The 21,914-nt window shown below is 51.9% G+C and overlaps 1 protein-coding gene across 2 annotated transcripts; it reads right to left on the reverse strand.

Moving 5' to 3' along the window:
* Nucleotides 1-712: 712 nt before the first annotated feature.
* Nucleotides 713-20,112, reverse strand: RFC2 (replication factor C subunit 2). 2 transcript variants are annotated; one of them, XM_021086337.2, is made up of 11 exons: nt 19,974-20,112; nt 16,389-16,458; nt 12,846-12,887; nt 12,450-12,556; nt 9,450-9,551; nt 7,696-7,796; nt 5,082-5,239; nt 4,804-4,869; nt 3,742-3,822; nt 2,246-2,359; nt 713-1,134 (listed from the first exon to the last, which is right to left on the reverse strand). In XM_021086337.2, exons 1-11 carry the CDS (start codon nt 20,078-20,080, stop codon nt 1,024-1,026), a joined length of 1,059 nt encoding a protein of 352 aa, XP_020941996.2. In that variant the 5' UTR covers nt 20,081-20,112; the 3' UTR covers nt 713-1,023. The 2 variants fall into 2 exon arrangements, with proteins under 2 accessions (XP_020941996.2, XP_020941997.2); XM_021086338.2 differs by lacking the exon at nt 3,742-3,822.
* Between the last annotated feature and the right edge of the window lie 1,802 nt (nt 20,113-21,914).

Below are 21,914 nucleotides of genomic sequence, written 5' to 3' on the forward strand. Positions count from 1 at the left end.
GGGCTCCAGGCAAGCAGAAGACTAAAAAGGCAGCCAAGGCAGTCGGTACAGCTCCCCCACACCCATCTGGAGGACCTTCATTCCCCCCCAATCAAAAGGCAAACCCCCACAGCCGGTCCCCCTGGCGCCTTTCCCTTGGCCGTTCCACAGCGTGCTCTGGGGACGGCTAACCCTGCCTGGGGTTGGCCTCAGAGCAGATGTGGGCACGGGGTAGGGCGCGAGTGGGAATGCGGAAGGAACAGGCTGGCCACGTGCTGGTGAAGCTGTTAAGACAGAGGCTGAGGATGTGAAAGTTCATTCTCTCAGTCTCTGCTTCATGTCTAACTGCTACTTTTTTCAGAATTTTTAAAAATGAAAAAAAACGGCACCTTGCCCTGCCACCCACCCCCCCAAAGGCAAGAGAAACAATTCTACAAATTAATACCAAATTCACTAGGAAATCCTCACACAAAGGACACGCAGCTGCACAGACGGGGGACCTGGCAGGCGCTCCCGGGCCCGTCTGCGCCACCCTCCTCGGCCACTCTGGCCAAGTCCCTTCTGAAGCCCCGGGCAACGCTGAGTAGTCGGTAAATTATAGCAAACCGCACCTCACCTTGTGGAATTGTCCTCTCAGCTTCTAGAAAAATTTACGTTAGCCTGTGCAGCCTGATACTGAAATCACCCTTCTACCTGCAGGACGCTAGGGACGTGCAGAGAAACAGGAGGCGGCTTTCCTTGTAGCCTGGCACTGCCATGTTACTGCCGGCAAAACTGGACAGTTTTATTAGTAAAATGCCAACATACGCACGGATCAGGAGCTGTGCCCTGGAGGGTCTCAGGGCCTTTCCACGTGGTCACCACAGTATGAGGCTGAGAGAGACGCGCACGGAGCAGTGGGGCTTAGCTGGAAGCAAGGTGAAGGCCAGGAGGCCATACGCCAGGGCTGGTCCCCCGCAATACTTTTTCCGAATGGGAAGGCTGTGAGTTCGGCCTCTCAGCGGCAAAGGCTCCTCCTGCAAGCCCGTCAGCTGGTTCTCTGCTCTAACTGGCCACCGGGGCCACTGTCTTCTGACACAGCCTGGCCAGGAGCCCTGCCATCTGCAAAAGGGAGTTCACGCCTTCTGCTACTTTCATATGAGTGTATCCGATTTCCTGAGGAAAAAAGTCAAATGCAAATCTGGTTATTAAGTGAGGGAGGAGTTTAGTTTTTAAAACCTGAGTGAATGGTTTGCTCAGAACGGATGCCGTGAACTCAAAACTCCAGCTGGATGATGAACTCTGAGGTTCAACTTATTTCCTAAAAGGATGCTGAGATTTCTTGGAAAGGTACAGCTAAGAAAAAGAAAAAACAAAAAAAGCCAGACTGGGAGAAAACATTTACAGATTTTTTTTTTTTTAAAATCTTTTTAGGGCCACACTTGGGGCATCTGGAAGTTCTCAGGCTAGGGGTCAAATCAGAGCTGTAACCATCGGCCTACACTACAGCCATAGCAACAACAGATCCAAGCCACATCTGTGACCTATACCACGGCTCATGGCAATTCTGGATCCTTACCCTACTGAGTGAGGCGAGGGATTGAACCTGCATCCTTATGGATACTAATTAGATTCTTAGCCCACTAAGCCACAAGAGGAACTCTAAGAGACAATATAAAACACCTGTCTAGAGTTCCCGCCGTGGCAGAGCGGAAATGAATCTGACTAGGAACCATGAGGTTTCAGGTTTTTGATCCCTGGCCTCACTCAGTAGGTTAAGGATCCGGTGTTGCCGTGAGCTATGGTGTAGGTTGCAGAGATGGCTCGGATCTGGTGTGGCTGTGGCATAGGCTGGCCTCGATTTGCCCCCGTGCCCTGGGAACCTCCATGTGTCATGGGTGTGGCCCTAAAAAGAGAGGAAAAAAAAGGAATACTCAAAACTCAAGAACCCAATCCAATTTAAAAATGGGTAGACTTGGAATTCCCTTGTGGCACAGTTGGGTTAAGGATGCAGTATTGTCACTGCAGGGGCCCAGATTCAATCCCTGGCCCAGGAACTTCCACACACCATGGGTGTGGCCAAAAAAAAAAAAGAAAGGATAAAACAAATAACTACCCCTCTGATGAGGAGAGTCACTCTGAGGGACACCAGGTCACTGCCTGGCAAGACTGGTTTAAACACTTACTGATCGTCTTCCAGGCGCCTGGAAGTAAAACAGAAAAACAGAGCAAACCACAGCGTGGCCCACATTCTTGAGGAGAGAGACACTGCTTGTCGCTCACTGACCTTAATAAACTCCAGTTTCAAGTATTCTGCCATCTGGAAGGTTTTACACACTCGAAAAATGTTGCCAATGATGTCTTCCGGGGAATAGCCAAGATGCCACAGGTGAGCGAGGATCTGGGCAAAAGGAAACACACGGGGCTGTGTCACACGGTAAAGGACAGGGACGCTGGGGGATCTTCCCAGCAGGCAGAGATGACACCACAAACAGATTAAACCACTGCAAGATCATCTCCTACTCTGCACTCTAACACCCTTAGCTAAGGCGTCAAATACACTACTTTTTTTTTTGCTTTTGCTTTTAGGGCTGCACCCGCAGCATATGGTTTCCAGGCTAGGGGTCCAATCAGAGCTCCAGCTGCCAGCCTATACCACAGCCACAGCAATGCCTGATCCGAGCCACATCTGCGACCTACACCACAGCTCAAGGCAATGCTGGAATCTTAACCTACTGAGTGAGGCCAGGGATCGAACCTGCATCCTCATGGATACTAGTCGGGTTTGTTAAGGGCTAAGCCACTACGGGAACTCCTTAAAAGCACACCATTAGTCGTCCCCTACAGTAACTGTGTGTCAGCTGTGCTCCGCCCAGCGGCCCCTCACGACACACAGCCCCTGCACGATTAGCCCTGCAGTGATGACCGCAGTGGTCCCTGCCTCCTGCCTTCTCAACCCCAGCCCAGCTCCAACCCTCAGCCGCACAACTCCGATAGCAGACTCTGGGGGGCGGGGGTTGCTTGTGCCTTTGCTTGGCTTCCTTCAGGCCGAGTACCCTGTCCCCGGTTTCATGTGAGGTCTGGCCCTGTCCTAAACCCAGTCAACTCCTAGCTTAGTTTGGTGGCGGGAGGGGGAGGGCATGGGCTGTGATCAGACCAACAGCCCCAGATCACAGCACTGCCGCCCACGGGGACTGGAGCATCACCTGAACCCCAAAAATGCCCACTGGAATCGGCTCACCAGACCAGGCTCTGGGGCCAGAGCGCCCATTCCCAGGCTCTTCAGGAAGAGAGAGGGCTCTATTAATCTTTTTTTAAGCTGTGCCTGCTGCGTGCAGATGTTCCCCAGGCCAGGGATGCAAGTATATTAAGTTTAAGCAGTGGGATTTAGAGCATGGGGTCTGGCCTCTGAGTCTGTTTTCTGACCTGCAGAGCGTGCCCAGCGCCCAGCCTCATTTAGGAATGCAGTGGAGGAGTTCCCGTCATGACTCGGTGGAAACGAATCTGACTAGTATCCATGAGGATGCAGGTTCAACCCCTGGCCTCATTCAGTGGGTTAAGGATCTGGCGTGAGCTGTGGTGTAGGTCACAGATACGGCTTGGATCCTCTGTTGCTGTGGTGTAGACTGGCAGCTACAGCTCTGATTCGACCGCTGGCCTGGGAGCCTCCATATGCCTCAAGTGCAGCCCTAAAAAGACAAAAACAAAAAGCAATGCAGTGGAGCTAGGTCCCCAGCACAGGGAGCACCCCCGCTGCCCTGCTCAGGGAGGAGGGGGACCGACCTTGTAGGCCTCGTCGATGTTGGCGCTCACGCAGTGCTGGATCATCTCCTTCACCAGCAAGGGGTGGGGCTCGTCGCAGACCTGGCCAGACGGAACAGAAAGGCTGGTCAGGGGCTGCGGGGGACCATCTGAGGGCGAGCCCTGGCAGACCCACGTCTGGGCAACCTATGTGGCCAACTGCACTGGCTGTTTGCCTTGAGTTCTCCGGCCAAGAGAACTGGTTTTGGGAACACCTCTCTCAACACCAAGTTGTCACCAAAGAGAGTTCGGTGGAGACCTGCTGCAGAGAGGACAAGCCTCCGAGAGCATCATTACAGATTTCTCAAGTGCAAAATGGAGTAAGAGCCAGCGAGGAGTCTACACCACAGGGGCAGCTTTTTTTTTTTTTTTTTTTTGTCTTTTTGCTATTTCTTGGGCCGCTCCCGCGGCATATGGAGATTCCCAGGCTAGGGGTCCAATCGGAGCTGTAGCCACCCGCCTACACCAGAGCCACAGCAACGCGGGATCTGAGCCGCGTCTGCAACCTACACCACAGCTCACAGCAACGCCAGATCGTTAACCTACTGGGCAAGGGCAGGGACCGAACCCGCAACCTCATGGTTCCTAGTCTGGATTCGTTAACCACTGTGCCATGACGGGAACTCCAGGGGCAGCTTTAAAGTCGTGAGTTGTTTAGAGCACTGGGAGTATCACTCACCCAGTGGGTTCTGAGACTCCACTTAAGAACTGGGAGGTTTGGGGGGCAATCTCCCTCCTGGAATAGAAACTAGCTTTGTCCTGGGTGGGCCCCAGCCTTAGTGTGATCTCGAGGCCAGTTTCCTCTGCTGCAAAATGTTAAGAACACCTGCGTGGAGGGAGGTCATGAGGACCCAAGAGGACAGAGGGCACCGGGCCTGCTGCAGGGGCGGGGGCACATCCCTCGGCTAAGTCCCTCCCACTCCCCGGGGGGCGGGGCAGAGTAGCTCCCTGAGCCCCTCCCTGGGGCGGGCCCCGCAGCCCACCTGGCTCCGCCCCCCAGGCCGACACTGGCCCTGTGGACAGTGAGGCCCACACAGCCTTTACCTTGAACACATTCTCACTGTTGATGAAGCCAAATCCCGAGAAGGTAGACTGCAAGTTGTTCAAGGCCTGCCGAGGAACAGAAGCACGCAAGGGTGACCTTCGACCTCTGCCCTCCCCGTCTCCCTTTCTGGGGTTCAGGCTGGGCTCCCTACCAACGTGTTGGGTCTGTGGTCCCGTCTGGCTACACTCCTCTCCGGGCAGCAGTCACTACCCTCTCCCCCATCTAAACCAGGGGAGTGGCCAGCCTGAGGGCGCCGAGCCGGGGTGGGGGCACACACCTGCCTCATGTCGCCCTGGGCGGTGAAGATGATGGCTTCCAGGCCGTCATCCGTGTACGGCACCTTCTCCTTCTCGATGACGTTCAGCAGCCTGGCAAGAATCTGGGCGTCGGTCAGCTTGGTGTAGCGGAGGACGGCACACCGGGACTGGATGGGCTCTGGATAAGATGGGGGAGAGTCAGGCTCCCGGGCCAAGGCTGGCATAACCCCGTTGGTCCTTTAGTTACTGGGGAGCAGGTGCACGAACCATGCGGCCCAGCCATGCTGGCACCACTCCCCCAACCTGGCAGAGACTTAAGCGTGACCTGGTCATCAGGGCTAAATTTCTTTTTTTTTTTTTGTCTTTTGTCTTGTTGTTGTTGTTGCTATTTCTTGGGCCGCTCCCGCGGCATATGGAGGTTCCCGGGCTAGGGGTTGAATTGGAGCTGTAGCCACCAGCCTACGCCAGAGCCACAGCAACGCGGGATCCGAGCCGCGTCTGCAACCTACACCACAGCTCACGGCAACGCCAGATCGTTAACCCACTGAGCAAGGGCAGGGACCGAACCCGCAACCTCATGGTTCCTAGTCGGATTCGTTAACCACTGCGCCACGACGGGAACTCCAGGGCTAAATTTCAAAATACCAACCAATAGAGGCCTCAGCCAGCACTGCCCAGGCTGACCCTGGCTGGCAATGGCTTCCCAAAGGAGAAAAGATCCGCCAGAGAGAGAGAGCCACATGCCACAGCCCACAGGAGGGTCAGTGCCGGCCCGGCCAGACCTCAGAATCACTGCATGTGTGTACAGCTGGCCCTTCTGGGCAGGTCACAACCCAGCCAGCCTAGAACAGGGCACCTTCAGGGCTTAAGGTCCCACGGGAGGCTCTGATGCCCCTCAGAACTACAGACAGACGAATGCAGAATTCTGGAAGCTGTCTCTGACCTTCGGTTCAGACCGACAAGTGTCTTCAAGTCCTGGGGGAGGAGGGGGGTCCCCCCGAGACCCTGTTCTGCCCCGCTGGCCTTCCTCAGAATGTTTTACTTTGTCGCCTCTGCCCGCCCAGAGGTATCACCTTCAACCGCCTCCGACATCACAGTACAGTCCACCTGTGATCCTCCTTCACAAAATTTCCCTGGAACCTCACCCACCTCCACTCTCCTAACCCTGCCGGGGTCTCCTGAACACCTGACCTGCACTCTCCTGGCGGATCTCCCCAAGCTTCTTCCCGTTTAAGTAACTCCGCACTGAAGTGACCGCCCCTTCTCTGCGCGCACACACTTTCAAGGGACATGTTCCTGTGAGTTTATGTGCCTTGAAGAAACCTGCAGTCACCTCCCCAGGTGGTAGGACGGGGCTGGGGACGCGGTGGATGAGGGCTGGGACAAGGCCCTGGCCCTCAGAGCTCAGGGTGACTGGGACAGGAAACAGTGGGGAAGTTACGACACCATGGGACAGGGCCACCGCGGAAGATGTCTGTAGGAACAGCTCTGGAAGCCCAGCCAGAGAGATCAGCTCAGTGGAGGCAAGGTCTGAGCTGGGTCTTTAGGGACGAGGTTTCCAGGCTGCAAAGGGAGAAGGAACAGTACATTCAAAAGCAAGAGTGACGGAAAGGGCACAGGGGCTCGGGGACAGTGAGACATCCAAAAAGCAACTCTAAGAGTTCCTGTTGCAGGATCCGGCATTGCCGTGAGCTGGGGTGTAGGTCGCAGACGTGGCTTGGATCTGACATGGCTGCGGCTGTGGTGTAGGCCAGCAGCTGCAGCTCCAATTTGACCCCTAGACTGGGAACTTCCATATGCCGTGAGTGCAGCCCTAAAGACAAAAAAAAAAAAAACCCAAAAGAACAGGTAAATGATTGTGGAATAGACTCATGAACACATGATGACTACGTGGGGAAGGAAAGGGGACAGGAGCCCACCAAACCTGGAAACCATGACTTTTTGGCGGCAGCACGGTTGGCACCCTGCTTGTTTGGGTGGAGAAGGAGCCGGATGGCTGAGCGCACACAGGCCAGAGGTTTAGCAGGGCTGATGTGAGGACAGAGAGAGCTGGGGAAATGGTCAGAGAGAAAAGCTGGACCGTGCCTGCCATCTGTATCAGAAAGGGAAGGATGTGAGAGGGCAGGAAGCGGAGACGCTGAGGGGGGAGGGCTCAAAGCAGTGAGGAAGCCGATGCCGGCGGGGGGGGGCGGGGGATTGGAAAGACCAAGGCCGGGTCCCAAAGACAGGTGTGTAAAGTTTCACTGGGGAGGCCATCCCTGCTGACAACAAAGCCCAGGGTGCACACACAGTGTATGCCAAGTGCTCTGAAAACACAGAAAGTGCACAAGCACGTCTGTGCACAGGATACCAAAACAGCACGTGTGTCTACGACGCAAGAGCGTTCCAGTCCCAGCTTTTCTGTTTGCTGTGTGACTTTGGGCAAACTACTCAACCTCTCTGAATTCCAATTTTTTCATCTCTCATGTGGAACTGATACTACCTCTGCACAGAATTACATAAGATTAAAAGAGAAAATGCGATTATATAGTGCTTGGCCCACAGCAGGCGTTCCAAAAGCCCCTTCTCTCCTACTGCTGAAGAGCCCCATGTAGGCGCCATGAGGACCTCAAACCATGCAGAGCTGAACCTCACCTATGATTTTATCCGAAGCATTACAGGCAAGAGCAAATCGGGTCGTTTTGGAGTAGATTTCCATGGTTCTCCTCAAGGCCTGCTGGGCTCCATCAGTCATGCTGAGAAGAAAAACACAAGGGGCAGCTTGCAGCTGGGCCCCAAAGCCCACTGGACACAAACCCCCGCCTACAGCCCCTGGGGAGCCCGCGCTCCTGGCTGAGCATGCTCAGTCTGTCTCTAGGCCCCCATGCAGGTCTCACACAGGCAGGCTGCACTGGACATAGAGCAGAGGTCCTGCAGGCTCACCTCAGAGCGCCTTCATCTGCAAGCTACCTGCGACTCAGGGTCATCGCCTCTAAGGAGATAATGCCACTACCCACCTCAGGGGGTTGTTATGACAATTAAATGAGACAGTAACATGTGAAGGATGTAGCAGAGCACCTGGCATAATGCAAACACTTACGTGTAAGTGTCGGGTAAATGTCAGCTGCTAGTACTGCTATAAATAATGTTACAGTAAATGGTTATGGTGTGTGCCCACGATGGGACAGAACACAGCAATTAAAAACTATGTTCTGGGAGTTCCTGTTGTGGTGCTGTGGTTAACGAACCGGACTAGGATCCATGAGGATGCAGGTTCGACCCCTGGCCTCATTCAGTGGGTTAAGGATCCGGCGTTGCTGTGAGCTGTGGCGTAGGTCGCAGACGTGGCTTGGATCTGGCGTTGCTGTGGCGTAGCCTGGCAGCTGCAGCTCCTATTGGACCCCTAGCCTGGGAACCTCCATATGCCACGGGTGTGGCCCCAAAAAGATTAAAAAAAAAAAAAAAAAAAAATCCAACCAAAAAACTATGTTCAAGAGTTCCCACCATGGTGCAGTGGAACTGTAGCAGCTTGGGTCACTGTGGAGGATGGCTGGGTCCCTGGCCCAGCACAGCAGGTTAAAGGATCTGGGGTTGCTACAACTGCAGCTTGACTTTTTTGTTGTTGTTGTCTTTTCCAGGGGCACACCCAAGGCATATGGAGGTTCCCAGACTAGGGGTCTAATCGGAGCTGTAGCCACTGGCCTACACCACAGCCACAGCAACGCGGGATCCCAGCCATGAATGGGACCTACACCACAGCTCACGGCAATGGCGGATCCTTAACCCACTGAGCAAGGCCAGGGGAAGAACCTGAAACCTCATGGTTCCTACTCGGATTTGCTAAGCACTGAGCCACGATGGCAACTCTGACTGCAGCTTGGATTTGATCTCTGGTTCAGGATCTTCCATATGCAATGGGTGTGGCTATTAAAAAAAAAAAAACCGAAAAACAAAGACACGATGTTCACAGCAAGATTATAATAACATTTAACTTCTGCTTTTCATGTCAAAAGGAAAAACCAGGATGCAAAATTATAATTATTATATCAACTATGTGAAAATGCATACTATAAAAAAAAAAAAAAAAAAAAAAGACATGGGAGTTCCCATCGTGGCGCAGTGGTTAACGAATCCAACTAAGAACCATGAGTTGCAGGTTCGATCCCTGGCCTCGCTCAGTGGGTTAAGGATCCGGCGTTGCCGTGAGCTGTGGTGTGGGTCGCAGACACAGCTCAGATCCTGCATTGCAGTGGCTGTAGTGTAGGCTGGCAGCTGCAGCTCCGATTTGACCCCTAGCCTGGGAACTTCTGTATGCCATGGTGAGGCCCTAAAAAGACAAAAGCAAAAACAAAAAAAGCAGATAAGAGATTTAGAAATCGAGGTAAAAAGTCCTCGGCAAAGCACTCTACCTGTCCGCTTCATCCAGGATGATGATCTTGTGTCGCCCTTTGGGAAGGGTGACCTTCTGCTGGGCAAACATTTTGATTTTGTTCCTCACCACGTCAATCCCCCTGAAACAGTGAGTCACAGTGTTACCATCACCTTCTGAGACCAATTTTCACCTTCATGGAGGACTCTGAACCCTCACACCACCACCAGAGACCCAATTTTAGTTTTCAAGTTTCTTTCTGGGCCATTCTAACTATTTATAAGGACTGACATTTCAACAGTTTTATTCCTTCTGGGAGGTCTTCAGAAGAACACAGAAAAAAAAATGTACTTATTTTGAAAAAATAGAATGAAATTGATTTTATCTTGCAATTATCCTAAGGGTCCGCTGAACCTGTTTATAATCTGACACTTCCTGTATCTTGAAACATTTGCTATTTCATCACTACTCACCAATTATTCCCAACTATGCTATAAAAAGACTAAAAGAAGAAGAAAATGATGGAATTACTTAGAAGAATGATATAATACTGGGGGAACAAAATTCTTTTTTTTTTTTTTTTTTGCTTTTTAGGGCCTTGCCTACAGCATATGGCGGTTCCCAGGCTAGGGGTCCAATCGGAGCTGTAGCTGCCAGCCTACACCACAGCCACAGCAACTCAGGATCCAAGCTGCATCTGCAACCTATACCACAGCTCACAGCAATGCCAGATCCTTAACCCACTGAGTAAGGCCAGGGATTGAACCTGCGTCCTCAAGGATGTTAGTCACGGAGTTCCCGTCGTGGCGCAGTGGTTAACGAATCCGACTAGGAACCATGAGGTTGCGGGTTCGGTCCCTGCCCTTGCTCAGTGGCTTAACGATCCGGCGTTGCCGTGAGCTGTGGTGTAGGTTGCAGACGCGGCTTAGATCCCGCGTTGCTGTGGCTCTGGCGTAGGCCGGTGGCTACAGCTCCGTTTCAACCCCTAGCCTGGGAACCTCCATATGCCGCGGGAGCGGCCCAAGAAATAGCAACAACAACAACAAAAAAAGACAAAAGACAAGGATGTTAGTCAGATTCGTTAACTGCTGAGCCATGACAGGAATTCCTGGGGGAAAAAGTCTTTCTAATTTTTTTGGCCATGCCTGTGGAAGATCCCAGGCCAGGAATCAAAACTGTGCCACAGTTAAGACCTGCACCACAGCCGGGGCAACACCAGATCCTTAACCTGCTGCACCACAAGGGAACTCCCTAATCATTCATCCTTGATGATGTCTGGTTTATAGGATACAGTTTGTAAATGATCAAAAGCTGCAGGCAGGGAAGTCCCTAGTGGCTCAGTGGGTTAAGAATCCATCATTGTCACTGTCACGGCCTGGGTTTGATCCCTAGCTGGGGAACTTCCGCATACTGGGGGTGTGCCCACACACACATAAAACAAAGCTGAAGGCAGGTGTGTATAAGGTGACTGCCAACAGATGAAAAAGAAATGAAAAAAAGCCACTGTATTGATCACTGCAATAAATCTAAAATTGAAAATATTTTGCAATTTTGGGCCATTCTGTCTTCAACAAAATTAAGAGCCACCAAAATTTTCAAAACTAGTGAGTCTGATGATTCCAGGGTGACAAGAACAAAGCTATTCCTATTTGCTATCTGGGAGCGGCAGTCACAAAACGGCTCGGCTGTGGGCCTGTTTACTATGAACCGTTAGTTGCACTTAACAGGTCAGAACCAGGAAAACGCTGCTGTGCCAAGAACCACGTCCTCAGGCAACAACCAAAGGTGGACTTGGTGGACATTTTATTCAACAAGTTCTCTCTCTTTTTTTTTCTGTCTTTTCTAGTGCTGCACCCACGGCATATGGAAGTTCCCAGGCTAGGGGTCTAATCGGAGCTGTAGCCACTGGCTTATGCCACAGCAACACAGGATCCGAACCACATCTGCAACCTATACCACAGCTCATGGCAACACCGGATCCTTAACCCACTGAGCAAGGCCAGGGACTGAACCCGCAACCTGATGGTTCCTAGTCGGATTCGTTAACCACTGAACCACGACGGGAACGCCAACAAGTTCTCATTTCATAATCCTCTACTATCCACATCTAAAAAGGGAATAGCTCCTCACCTCGACTGGAGTGTGACTAACAACAACAGTAACAAAATGACCAGTTCGGGGAGGATGTGGAGAAAAAGGAGCCCTGGTATCGGGAACATAGGAGGTGCAGCCACTCTGAAACTCAGTAGGGCGGGTCCTCGGAAAACTAAACAGAGAACTAGCAAGTATTCCAGGGATTCCGTTCTGAGTCTACATCCCAAAGAACTGAAAGCAGGGTCTCAAAGAGCTCTCTGTACACCCCTGTTCACAGCAGCACTGTTCGTAACTCCTAATAGCCCAGAGATAAAAGCAACCCCAGTGTTTCCGGTCACATGAATGGATGAGCAAAGCAGGGTAAATACAGCTCAGCCTGAAAAAGGAAGGACCTTCTGACACGTGCTACAACACGAATGAACCTAAGATGCGAATGAAATGAGCCAGTCATAAAGGCCAGGTCCTGTCTGATGCCCCTTACATGAGGTTCCTAGAGGAGTCGATTCACAGAGACAGAAAGTTGCATGGTGGGAGCAGGGTGGCCGTGGAAATAGGGAGCTATTGTCTAGTGAGCACAGAATCTCATCTCGGGAAAATGAAAACAGTTCTGGACATGGGTTGCACAAAAGGGGAACCCACCCAACGCCACTGAACTGGACCCTTAAAGATGGTAAATTTTATGTGATGGGTATTTTTGCACAATTAAAAATAATTTTTTAAACTCCAATGGAAAAAAATAAAACGAAACCAGTGAGTCAAGTGCTTCTGATAGCATGTCGACAAGCCAGCAACCCCTGTTCTCCTTCGTTGGAAGGATTAAAGGAAATCACAGAGCTGGCAAGACAAGCGTCTAAGTGCTACAGGGACCTGAAAAAAGGCCGTTTCCATGACAACTCAGAGTGTAAACCAGGGGCCATCACCCTCCCGCCCTACCTCCCCAGCGCACCTGTCGTTTGAGGCATTGAGCTCCAGAACAGCATCCTTGAGGGCTGGGCCCAGCAGGGCTCGTGCCAAACACAGGATGCTTGTAGTCTTGCCCGTTCCTGGGGGGCCCTAGAAATGAGAGCTCCACTAAGTGCTGCAAGCCAACAGAATGAACTTAACCGCAACTCCCAACTTACCGCTCACCCCTGCCTTGAACCCTCCCAACCTGACCCCAGCCCACAGCACATGGCAATCGACCCGCAGGCCTTCCCACCAACGGGGGGAAAGGTTCCCCTCTGCCGAGAGGAATAGCAAGGGCTCTGGTGATAACGGGCCTCTCCGAGGGGGAAGCTCGGTGCACAAGCAAGCACTTAAGAGGCGGCAGAGACGTGGGCCTGACCCAGGCCCGAGTACTCACAGCAATGATGATGTTGGGCACGTTCCCTTCTCGTGCAAAGACCTGAAGGAAGAAATGCTCATTAAAACGGGTTCCTCTGCACACTTAGCAGCCAGGTCTCCCCAGTCCCACAGGCCTAGCAAGGGACGCGGCTACGACTGTCCCATGTGGATGCTCCTTGGACATGGGTTGCACAAAAGGGGAACCCACCCAACGCCACTGAACTGGACCCTTTAGTGTCCTCAAAACTGACCCCCCCGCCGCCCGCCCCACATGAACCTGAGCCACTCCCCGGCCCCCATCCTTCATTTCCCCTTCCTTGGACAGTCAACATCACCAATCCTACAGCCCATGCCAGGAACCTGGAGGTCACCGTCATTCTTGTTTTTTCTTTTTGTCTTTTTAGGGCCACACTTGCAGTATCATGGAAGTTCCCAGGCTAGGGGTCGGATCGGAGCTGCCTACACTACAGCTACAGCAACACGGCATCCCAACGGCATCTGCGACCTTCACGGCAAAGCCAAATCCTTAACCCACACTGAGTGAGGCCAGGGATCGACCTCTCATCCTCACGGATACTAGTCAGGTTCTTATCCCACTGAGCCACAGTGCGAACTCCCATCACGGTCATCCTTGACTGGCCTTCTCCCTCACCCCACACAGCCCCTCAATTACAAAGGCTGGGCGCTCTTTGCTCTTTTTTCTGGAGTTTCCTTCCCTTCAGCCCACTGCCACTTTCTTAGCCCATAAACTCTGGTCAGCATTGCTTTCGAGGGCCCATGAGCTGGTCCCGTTGCCTCTAATCTTACCTCTCTCCAACCCATTCCACATCCTGAAACACGACCAATTTTCCAAAACACACCCCACCCCCTCCCTGTTTTTGGTCACGCCCACAGCAGGTGGAAATTCTCGGGCCAGGGATGGAACCTTCACCACGGCAGCTACCTGAGCCACAGCAGTGACAACACCAGATCTTTAACCCCGGCACCACAAGAGAACTCCTAAATACACGGTTTAAACACTTTCACCTGACTCAGGCTCTTTTTTTTTGATAGGCAAGAAATAGATTTATTAAGACAAGACGCTTGTGAGAGACACAAGCGGGCAGGCAAGGAGGCTCTGAGTGGAACTCTGTGTGACTCCTTCCTGCCCACATCGCGAAGCCCAAACTCTTCAACCAGGCTCACAAGGCCCTGCGTGACCTGGATCCTGCCCACCTCCCCGGCTCATTCCTCATCCCCCCACCCCCATACACATGTTCTTCAGCCTGTTACTCAGTTGGCTCCATGGACCAGAAGCACTGGCACCCCCTGGGAGCTTGTGAGATTGCAGAGTCCCTGGCCCCACTCCAGAACTACTGGATCAGAACCTCTAACTTCATAACATCCCCAAGCAATTCGTATGCCATTCTTGTCAGGAAAAGCACTACTCTGATGACAGTCGGAGGGCATTTTTCCACCTAGAACAAGTGGCCTTTGCATACATTCACCCCTGGGCCTTTGCACATGCTGTTCCTGCTGCCTCCCCTCCCCCCGCCACCAGTCTGGCTGACTCCCACCTACTTAGCTCCACTCCCATCACTTCTTCCACTTGGGAATTAAGATCCAGCAAGCAGGTTAACTCTTCCCTGAACTCGCCTCGTCGCCCCCGCAGGCCCTGCTCCTCCTCCTGCAGAGTGCTTATCACACCGCCTGCTGACTTAACCACTGCCCCGGTTACACCGTAAATTCCACGCAGAGCTGGAATCAGGTCTATTCTGTTAACCATTATATCCACAGCTCCTAACACCGCACCATATGTGGCCCAGAAGAGATACTCAAACATTCATAGAATGAATACATTTGTAAAATAAATAAATACCTTGGTAGCTATTGAGGTCCAAGCCCCAATGACTGCAGAGACCACCCCTCTCATGTCTCAAACAGCTGGGCTTGTGGATTCCACCAAAAGACCTCTAGGGCTAGGAATTCAAAGCCTGCTCCACTGCTGAACATTCCCGCCAGCCCCTGGTTCATGTCATCCTGAAGTCTGCTGCCCTGTCACTTATTCCCTTCTGGCAGGGGTGACCAAACCATGGTGGCAGGGAAGGTGAGGGCAGGGTGGGGAGGAACCACCCTGCGGCCTGTTGGCATTAGCCCCCAGCTAAGAACGGGTCTCACATTTTTAAAGCGTTGTTTAAAAAATAAACAAATCGGAGTTCCCGTCGTGGCGCAGTGGTTAACGAATCTGACTAGGAACCATGAGGTTGCGGGTTCGGTCCCTGCCCTTGCTCAGTGGGTTAACGATCCGGCGTTGCCGTGAGCTGTGGTGTAGGTTGCAGACTCGGCTCGGATCCCGCGTTGCTGTGGCTCTGGCGTAGGCCGGTGGCTACAGCTCCGATTCGACCCCTAGCCTGGGAACCTCCATATGCCGCGGGAGCGGCCCAAGAAATAGCAACAACAACAAAAGACAAAAAGACAAAAAAAAAAAAAAAAAATCATACTTGACAAAGACTTTGCCTTTTTTTTAGGGCCACGTCCATGGGATATGGAAGTTTTCTAGGCTAGGGATCGAATCAGAGCTGCAGCCACCAGCCTACGCCACAGCCACGTCAGATCCGAGCTGCATCTAGATGTGACCTACACTACAGCTCATGGCAATGCCAGATCCTTAACCCTCTGAGCATGACCAGGGATCGAACCTGCAACCTCAGGGTTCCTAGTAGGATTCATTTCCACTGCGCCACGACGGGAACTCCTGACAAAGGCTCTGCACGGTTTGCAAAGCCTAAAATATCCATTCAGAGCCTTTAAAGGCAAAGTTTGCCACTTCTGCTCTTGAAGAATACAAAACAAATGGGTAAGCCTCTCCAGTGAGCCAGCCCCGCAACATCCGGCTTCTAGTCCTCTCCAAACAGGATGTCTCCCAGTCCCTTAATTCTTCTTTCTTTTTAGGGCCACACCTGTGGTATATGGAAGTTCCCAGGCTAGGGATCAAAACAGAGGTGCAGCTGCCAGCCTACACCACAGCCACAGCCACGTGGGATCCAAGCCGCATCTGGGACTTACACCACAGCTTGTGGTGATGCCAGATCTTTAACCCACCGATGAGGCCAGGGATGGAACCCACATCCTCACAAACACTATGTGGGGTTCTTAACCCACTGAGCCACAACAGGAACTCCCCCTTAATCCCTGATTTGTGGCTTGCCCCTACGTTGCCACCTTGGCTGTTTTCCTCTAATGCCTCGAGCTTATCGAAACCACCATAATGAGATTTAAGATCATCTTTTATTTTTATTTTTTACTTCTTTTGTCTTTTCTAGGGCTGCACCCTCAGCATATGGAGGTTTCCAGGCCAGGGATCCAATCGGAGCTGTAGCTGCCAGCCTACGCCACAGCCACAGCAACTCACAATCCAAGCCACATCTGAGACCTACACCACAGCTCACAGCAACGCCAGATCCTTAACCCACTGAGCAAGGCCAGGGATCGAACCCGCAACCTCATGGTTCCTAGTCCGATTCATTAACCACTGCACCATGAGGGGAACTCCTGTAAGATCATCTTTTAAAAACTCACTCACCTCCAGCCTGCTCACGGTGTCTTCATTCCCGACAATTTCATTCAACTTTACTGGTCTGTATTTTTCAACCCTGTTTTTAAGAAAAGGCATATAGATGTGGACATGGCTATTCTCACACAACCCAAAAGACAGCACAAAAAGCAATCCTGGGAGCTCCATCAGAAGATGAGGTACCTTCAGTAAAAATATACCAAATGATTGCAGGTTTTACACTCAAAGAGGTTCCCAAGTGCCTTTTTTTTTTTTTTGGTCTTTTTGTCTTTTCTTTTTTTTTTTTTTTTTTGGCTTTTTGCTATTTCTTGGGCCGCTCCCGCGGCATATGGAGGTTCCCAGGCTAGGGGTCTAATTAGAGCTGTAGCCCCCGGCCTACACCACAGCCACAGCAACTCGGGATCTGAGCCTTGTCTGCGACCTACACCACAGCTCATGGCAACGCTGGATCCTTTACCCACTGAGTGAGGGCAGGGACCGAACCTGCAACCTCATGGTTCCTAGTAGGACTCGTTAACCACTGTGCCACGACAGGAACTCCCCAAGTGCCATTTGAAAAGTCAAGTGCATGAGAAGCGTGCGCCAAAGGCTTCAAACCCGCCACAGCACAGCAACACCTGTTGGTGCTGGAGAAGAGCCAGAGAGGGCCATCTGGAGCAACGCGACACTGTGCAGCAACACAGTCTGCCCGTCACAACAGAGGGCCTGTGCACACGGCACTGACATCATCTGATCTGACAGACACGGATGCACCCGAGCCCCCTTCTCAGCCCATACCTGTCAGCGTCTGCAGACTTGTGCCCGGTGCCCAGCAGAGCTGGCTAGACAGAAACGGCAGGCCTATCCTGTGATCCTATTACACTGTGTAGACTGGACCGGCGCGTGGCCTTTTCAGACCAATACTGCTCTCTTTTAATTCATAAGCAAGCTATGCTATGAGAGAAAATGACTTTCCTGGGCTCTGAGAGGAGAAGTGGGAGTAGGTTTGCAATGATGTGACCATCAGGATTCCCACCGCCCTTTAGGAGACTCCCATGTTACCCCCTAGCTTGTACCCCTTCTGGGGACTGGTCTTGCTCCAGAAGCAGCTGCGGGAAAAGTAGCTTGTTTGTCACATGTTACAGAAAATCCAGCACACGCTCTCCTCCAAGATCCGCAGACAGAGTGTGCTTGTTCCCACTCCTTTATTCTTCACGCTCAGCCCCTCCCGCTGCCCAGCGCCGTGTAAGGAGTTAGCGCTCACGAGGGGAGGAAAGCAGAAAGTGCAGAGATGAGGAGTTTCCGTCCCGGTTCAGTGGTTAATGAACCTGACCAGTATCCATCCCAATTCCAAACCCGCCTCACTCAGTGGGTTAAGGATCCAGCGTTGCCATGGTGTAGGTCGCAAACATAGCTCAGATCCCACGTAGCTGTGGCTGTGGTGTAGGCCGGATTCGACCCTTAGCCTGGGAACTTCCATATGATGCAGGTAGGGCCCTAAAAAGACAAAATGAAACAAAACAAAAAAAGCAGAGATGGGCAAGCCATGGTTCTCCCTCTGAACAGCTTTCCTGCTAGAGGAGAGCTAGAGTTTTGCAAATCCTACCCCAGTGCTCAGCTGCTTATGTAAACCTAGGGCTGTGGAAACCCAGACAAGGGAGGATCACTACCTGGGAAAGCCAAGAGCTCAAATTGGAGCTGGACTTTGAACAAAGCAAACATACTCCTCCTTCAGGGGCTTCAGAGCTGCTCTCCTCGCCTGAAAGCTCTCTCTCCCCCTGTGGCCACACGGCTGACTCCCTGAATTCAGTTCTTTACTCAAACATCATCTCATCAGAGGCCATTCCTGACCACCAGAGCTATTTATTTCACGGCACCTGTCACTGTCAAATATGTCTACTTGTTTTACTTTTTAAACTTGGTCTTTATCAAATGTAAGCTCTGTGACAAAAGACTTTGTTTTGTATACTGAAGTATCTTAAGCATCTAAAGGAGGGTTGCGGTGGAGTTCCCGTCGCAGCGCAGGGGAAATGAATCCGACTATGAACCATGAGGTTGCGGGTCCGATCCCTGGCCTCGCTCAGAGGGTTGAGGATCCAGCATTGCTGTGAGCTGTGGTGTAGGTGGCAGACGCAGCTCAGAGTTGCTGTGGCGCAGACTGGCAGCTGTAGCTCCGATCTGACCCCTAGCCTGGGAACCTCCATATGCTGCAGGTGCAGCCCTAAAAAGCCAAAAAACCCCCAAAAAACCTAAAGGAGGGTTGTGGGAGTTCCTGCTGTGGCAGGATGCTGCACTGGTTTAAGGATCCCACATTGCTGCAGCTGTGGCATAGGTAGCAGCTGTGGCTCGGAGTCCCTGGCTTGGGAACTTCCATATGCTTCAGGTGTGGTCAAAAAAACAAAACAAAAAAAAAGAGGGCTCTGCATGAAAATTACAATGCAAACCACATGTGTAATTTTTAAACCTGGTATCCACACTTAGGTGAAAAGGTAAAATTAATTTTAATAATATAATTTAGAGAACTAATATATTCAAAATATTATTTTCAACATGTAATCAATATAAAAATTACTAATGAGATTTTTTTTAAAACTAAGACCTTGATATCCGGTTTATATTGTACAACTTAAAGCCCATATCTCAACATAGATTGGCAACATTTCTCAATGCTCAACAGCCTCATGTGGCTAGTGGCTGGGGGACTGGACAGCGCGGGTGTGGATACTCCAGTAAGTTATACTGCCTTTCATTTAGGTATCTGCTCTCGGCAAGAAGAGAGCTGGGCAGGAGGGATGGGAATACAAAGAGGAAAGGGGGTAAACCATTACCAAGCCCAGTGGAGAGTTCAGGGTGTGGGGCCTGCGCCAGTGGCAGGTGACTCCCCAAGTAACCATATCCTCTCAGTCATCCAGGATGCTGCTACTTAAAGAGAGCAAGCCACGGAAAACAGGAGGGCGCCTTTTTATTTTTTAATTAATTAATTTATTTATTTATTTTGTCTTTTTGCTCCCGCGGCATTATAGGAGGTTCCCAGGCTAGGGGGCGAATTGGAGCCATAGCCACCAGCCTATGCCAGAGCCACAGCAAAGCGGGATCCGAGCCGCGTCTGCGACCTACACCACAGCTCACGGAAACGCCGCCTCCTTTAACCCACTGAGCAAGCTCAGGGACCGAACCCGCAACCTCATGGTTCCTAGTCGGATTCGTTAACCACTGCGCCACGACGGGAACTCCAGAAGGGTGCCTTTTGCATACCATCCCGATTCCGAACCTGCCTCATCAGAATCTGAGCCTCATCAGAAAAGCAGCTGGCAAACGCCAGGTGCAAAGTGGATGCTGGCGGGGGGGGGGGGGGCCCTCTTACCACAACTGGCACCGTTCTAACCAAGACCCCGCTTCCAGAGCTTAAACAAGCCACTCTCCACTCCAAGTGGTCTCAGCGAGCCACATCCCTTGTCTTCTTCAAATAATCTACTCTACACCCACGGGGCTCTCCTGCTCCTCTCAGGTGCCTCTGGAATGAACTCCCGCCCGTGGGCTACCCTAGGACCAGGGCCCCGCCACGCGCCCACCCACACGCCCAGACGACCCGTCATTGATGGCCTGGGCCCTCACCACGGCAGTTCGTAGTGGCCAGCGCTGCCCGGGGCCTTGCTGGGGGCCGGGGCAGGATCCTGGGCCCCGCGTTCGTCTGCGCCACTGCCGGAGCCCCCCGCGTCCATTCTCCCGCGGCCTCTTCCCGCCGCCCGAGGTCCCGCCCCACGACGCCACACGCAGGTTCCGCCCCTGTTCCTGAGGGACGCAGGATGCGAGCGGAAGCGTCTCTCCGCGCCTTTTGCGCCTGCGCAGAGGGCTCTATCTCGTCGTGGGCGCCTGTTGCTAGAGGCCGCAGTTGCTATGGGAGACCTGGCGTCGCGCCTGCGGAGTGAGAGGAAGGAGAGACCGACCGCAACGCCTTCCGAGAAGGCTGCTTGCTTCAGGAAGGGAAGTTCGTTGGTTTTTGTCTTTGTGTGATTTGTCTGGGAGGCTATCTCTGCGCGGCCCGTCGGGACCCGCACGCCTAGCAGGCCTGGCGGAGTAGGAGCATCCTGTCTGGTGCGGGGCGAATCCGGGGGCCGGTGGACGTGGGACGTTCCGCCCAAATGCAGGAACCGTCGGCGCACATGGACAGGGGCTGATGTCCTGGGAGGCAGAGGCTTGAACTGACCTCTAGGACTTGCCCTTGCCTAGCTTTTCCGATTGCTCAGAATGTCCGTCCCCCCCAACCCCCCCTCCCCCCTCCGCTGGATGGGCTCCTGCACCCTGGAACTTAATGTTCATTATCAGGAAATTCTCAGAATGCTGCAACATGGGAATTCCTCTCATTTTGCAGAAGAAGAAACTGCCCCTCTGTAAGATGTGACTCACTTTCATAACAGAAAAATAGGTAGTGCGTGTTCCCAAGTGCTTTGTGCATTCTTTTGGGCTGGTTTTCTACCTGTTGAACTAATCTTTCCTCCCGTAGCCTACTTGTCATAATAATAACAAATAATTTAAAATGAATAATGACTGTATTTTCTTTCCTGTGCTATGTACTAGTCCAGAGGTGGATACTCATTATCCTCGTTTTACAGTTGAAGAAACAGTCCTGAGAATGACTAATTTGTCCAGTGTTATTTGCGTTGTAAGTGGTGGAGCCAGGATTCCTTCCCCCACCATGTAGTCAAAACAGTAGTCATAAAATTCTATTTTGTTGCACTTAGCATACTGCATCATAATTTTGGGATAAATGTGTCTTTAATGTCTGAATTGAAGGTAAGGATTGAGACCTCCATCCTGTCCTTGCTTAACACAACACCTGGTGCTCTGTAAATGTTCGATTTGAGTCTCTGTAATGAACAGCTTGGGTCAGCTGTGAGGAACTGGGTTGCTTTCACCAGAGAACTGATTAAAGTCCCCTGGCTGTTTTCCTTCCATCATCAGTTAAAATATGTATCTACTACAGGGAGAAGGCCTTGTCTTCCAGGCGGTTGATTCGTCATTCAAATAAATATGGGCTCCAGAATCTAGGCTGCAAAGGTGATTGTTTTCGTTTTAGGGCTGCACCTGCAGCATATGGAAATTCCTGGGCCAGGGGTTAAATCACAGTGCATCTGGGGCCTCTGCCACAGCCAAGGTAACACGAGACCTGAGCTCCATCTGCAGCCCATGCCACAGCTTACAGCAATGTCAAATCCTTAACCCACTGAGCTAAGCTAGGGATCAGACCTGCTTCCTCACACAGACCATGTTTGGCCCTTAACCCACTGAGCCACAACAGGAACTCCTATTTTCTCTTTTTTTCCAACCCCTCAAGAAACCCTGCCCATTATAGACATTCATTGGGGAAGGTAATATCGCTGTTCTCTTCATTTTTTTCCTTTTCTTTTTGGCCACTCCTGTGGAATGCAGAAGTTCCTGTGTCAGGGATTGAACCTGTGCCACAGCAGTAACCAGAGCCACAGCAGTGACAATGCTGCCAGGTCCTTAGCACACTGAGCCACCAGGGAACTCTCTGTTTTTCATGTGTCAATTCTC

Source organism: Sus scrofa, chromosome 3 (assembly GCF_054392235.1).
Source record: "Sus scrofa isolate SSC_HxYL_T2T_F1_AM1 chromosome 3, Sscrofa_HxYL_maternal_Yorkshire_Landrace_v2.0, whole genome shotgun sequence".
In the NCBI taxonomy this organism is placed as follows: domain Eukaryota; kingdom Metazoa; phylum Chordata; class Mammalia; order Artiodactyla; family Suidae; genus Sus; species Sus scrofa.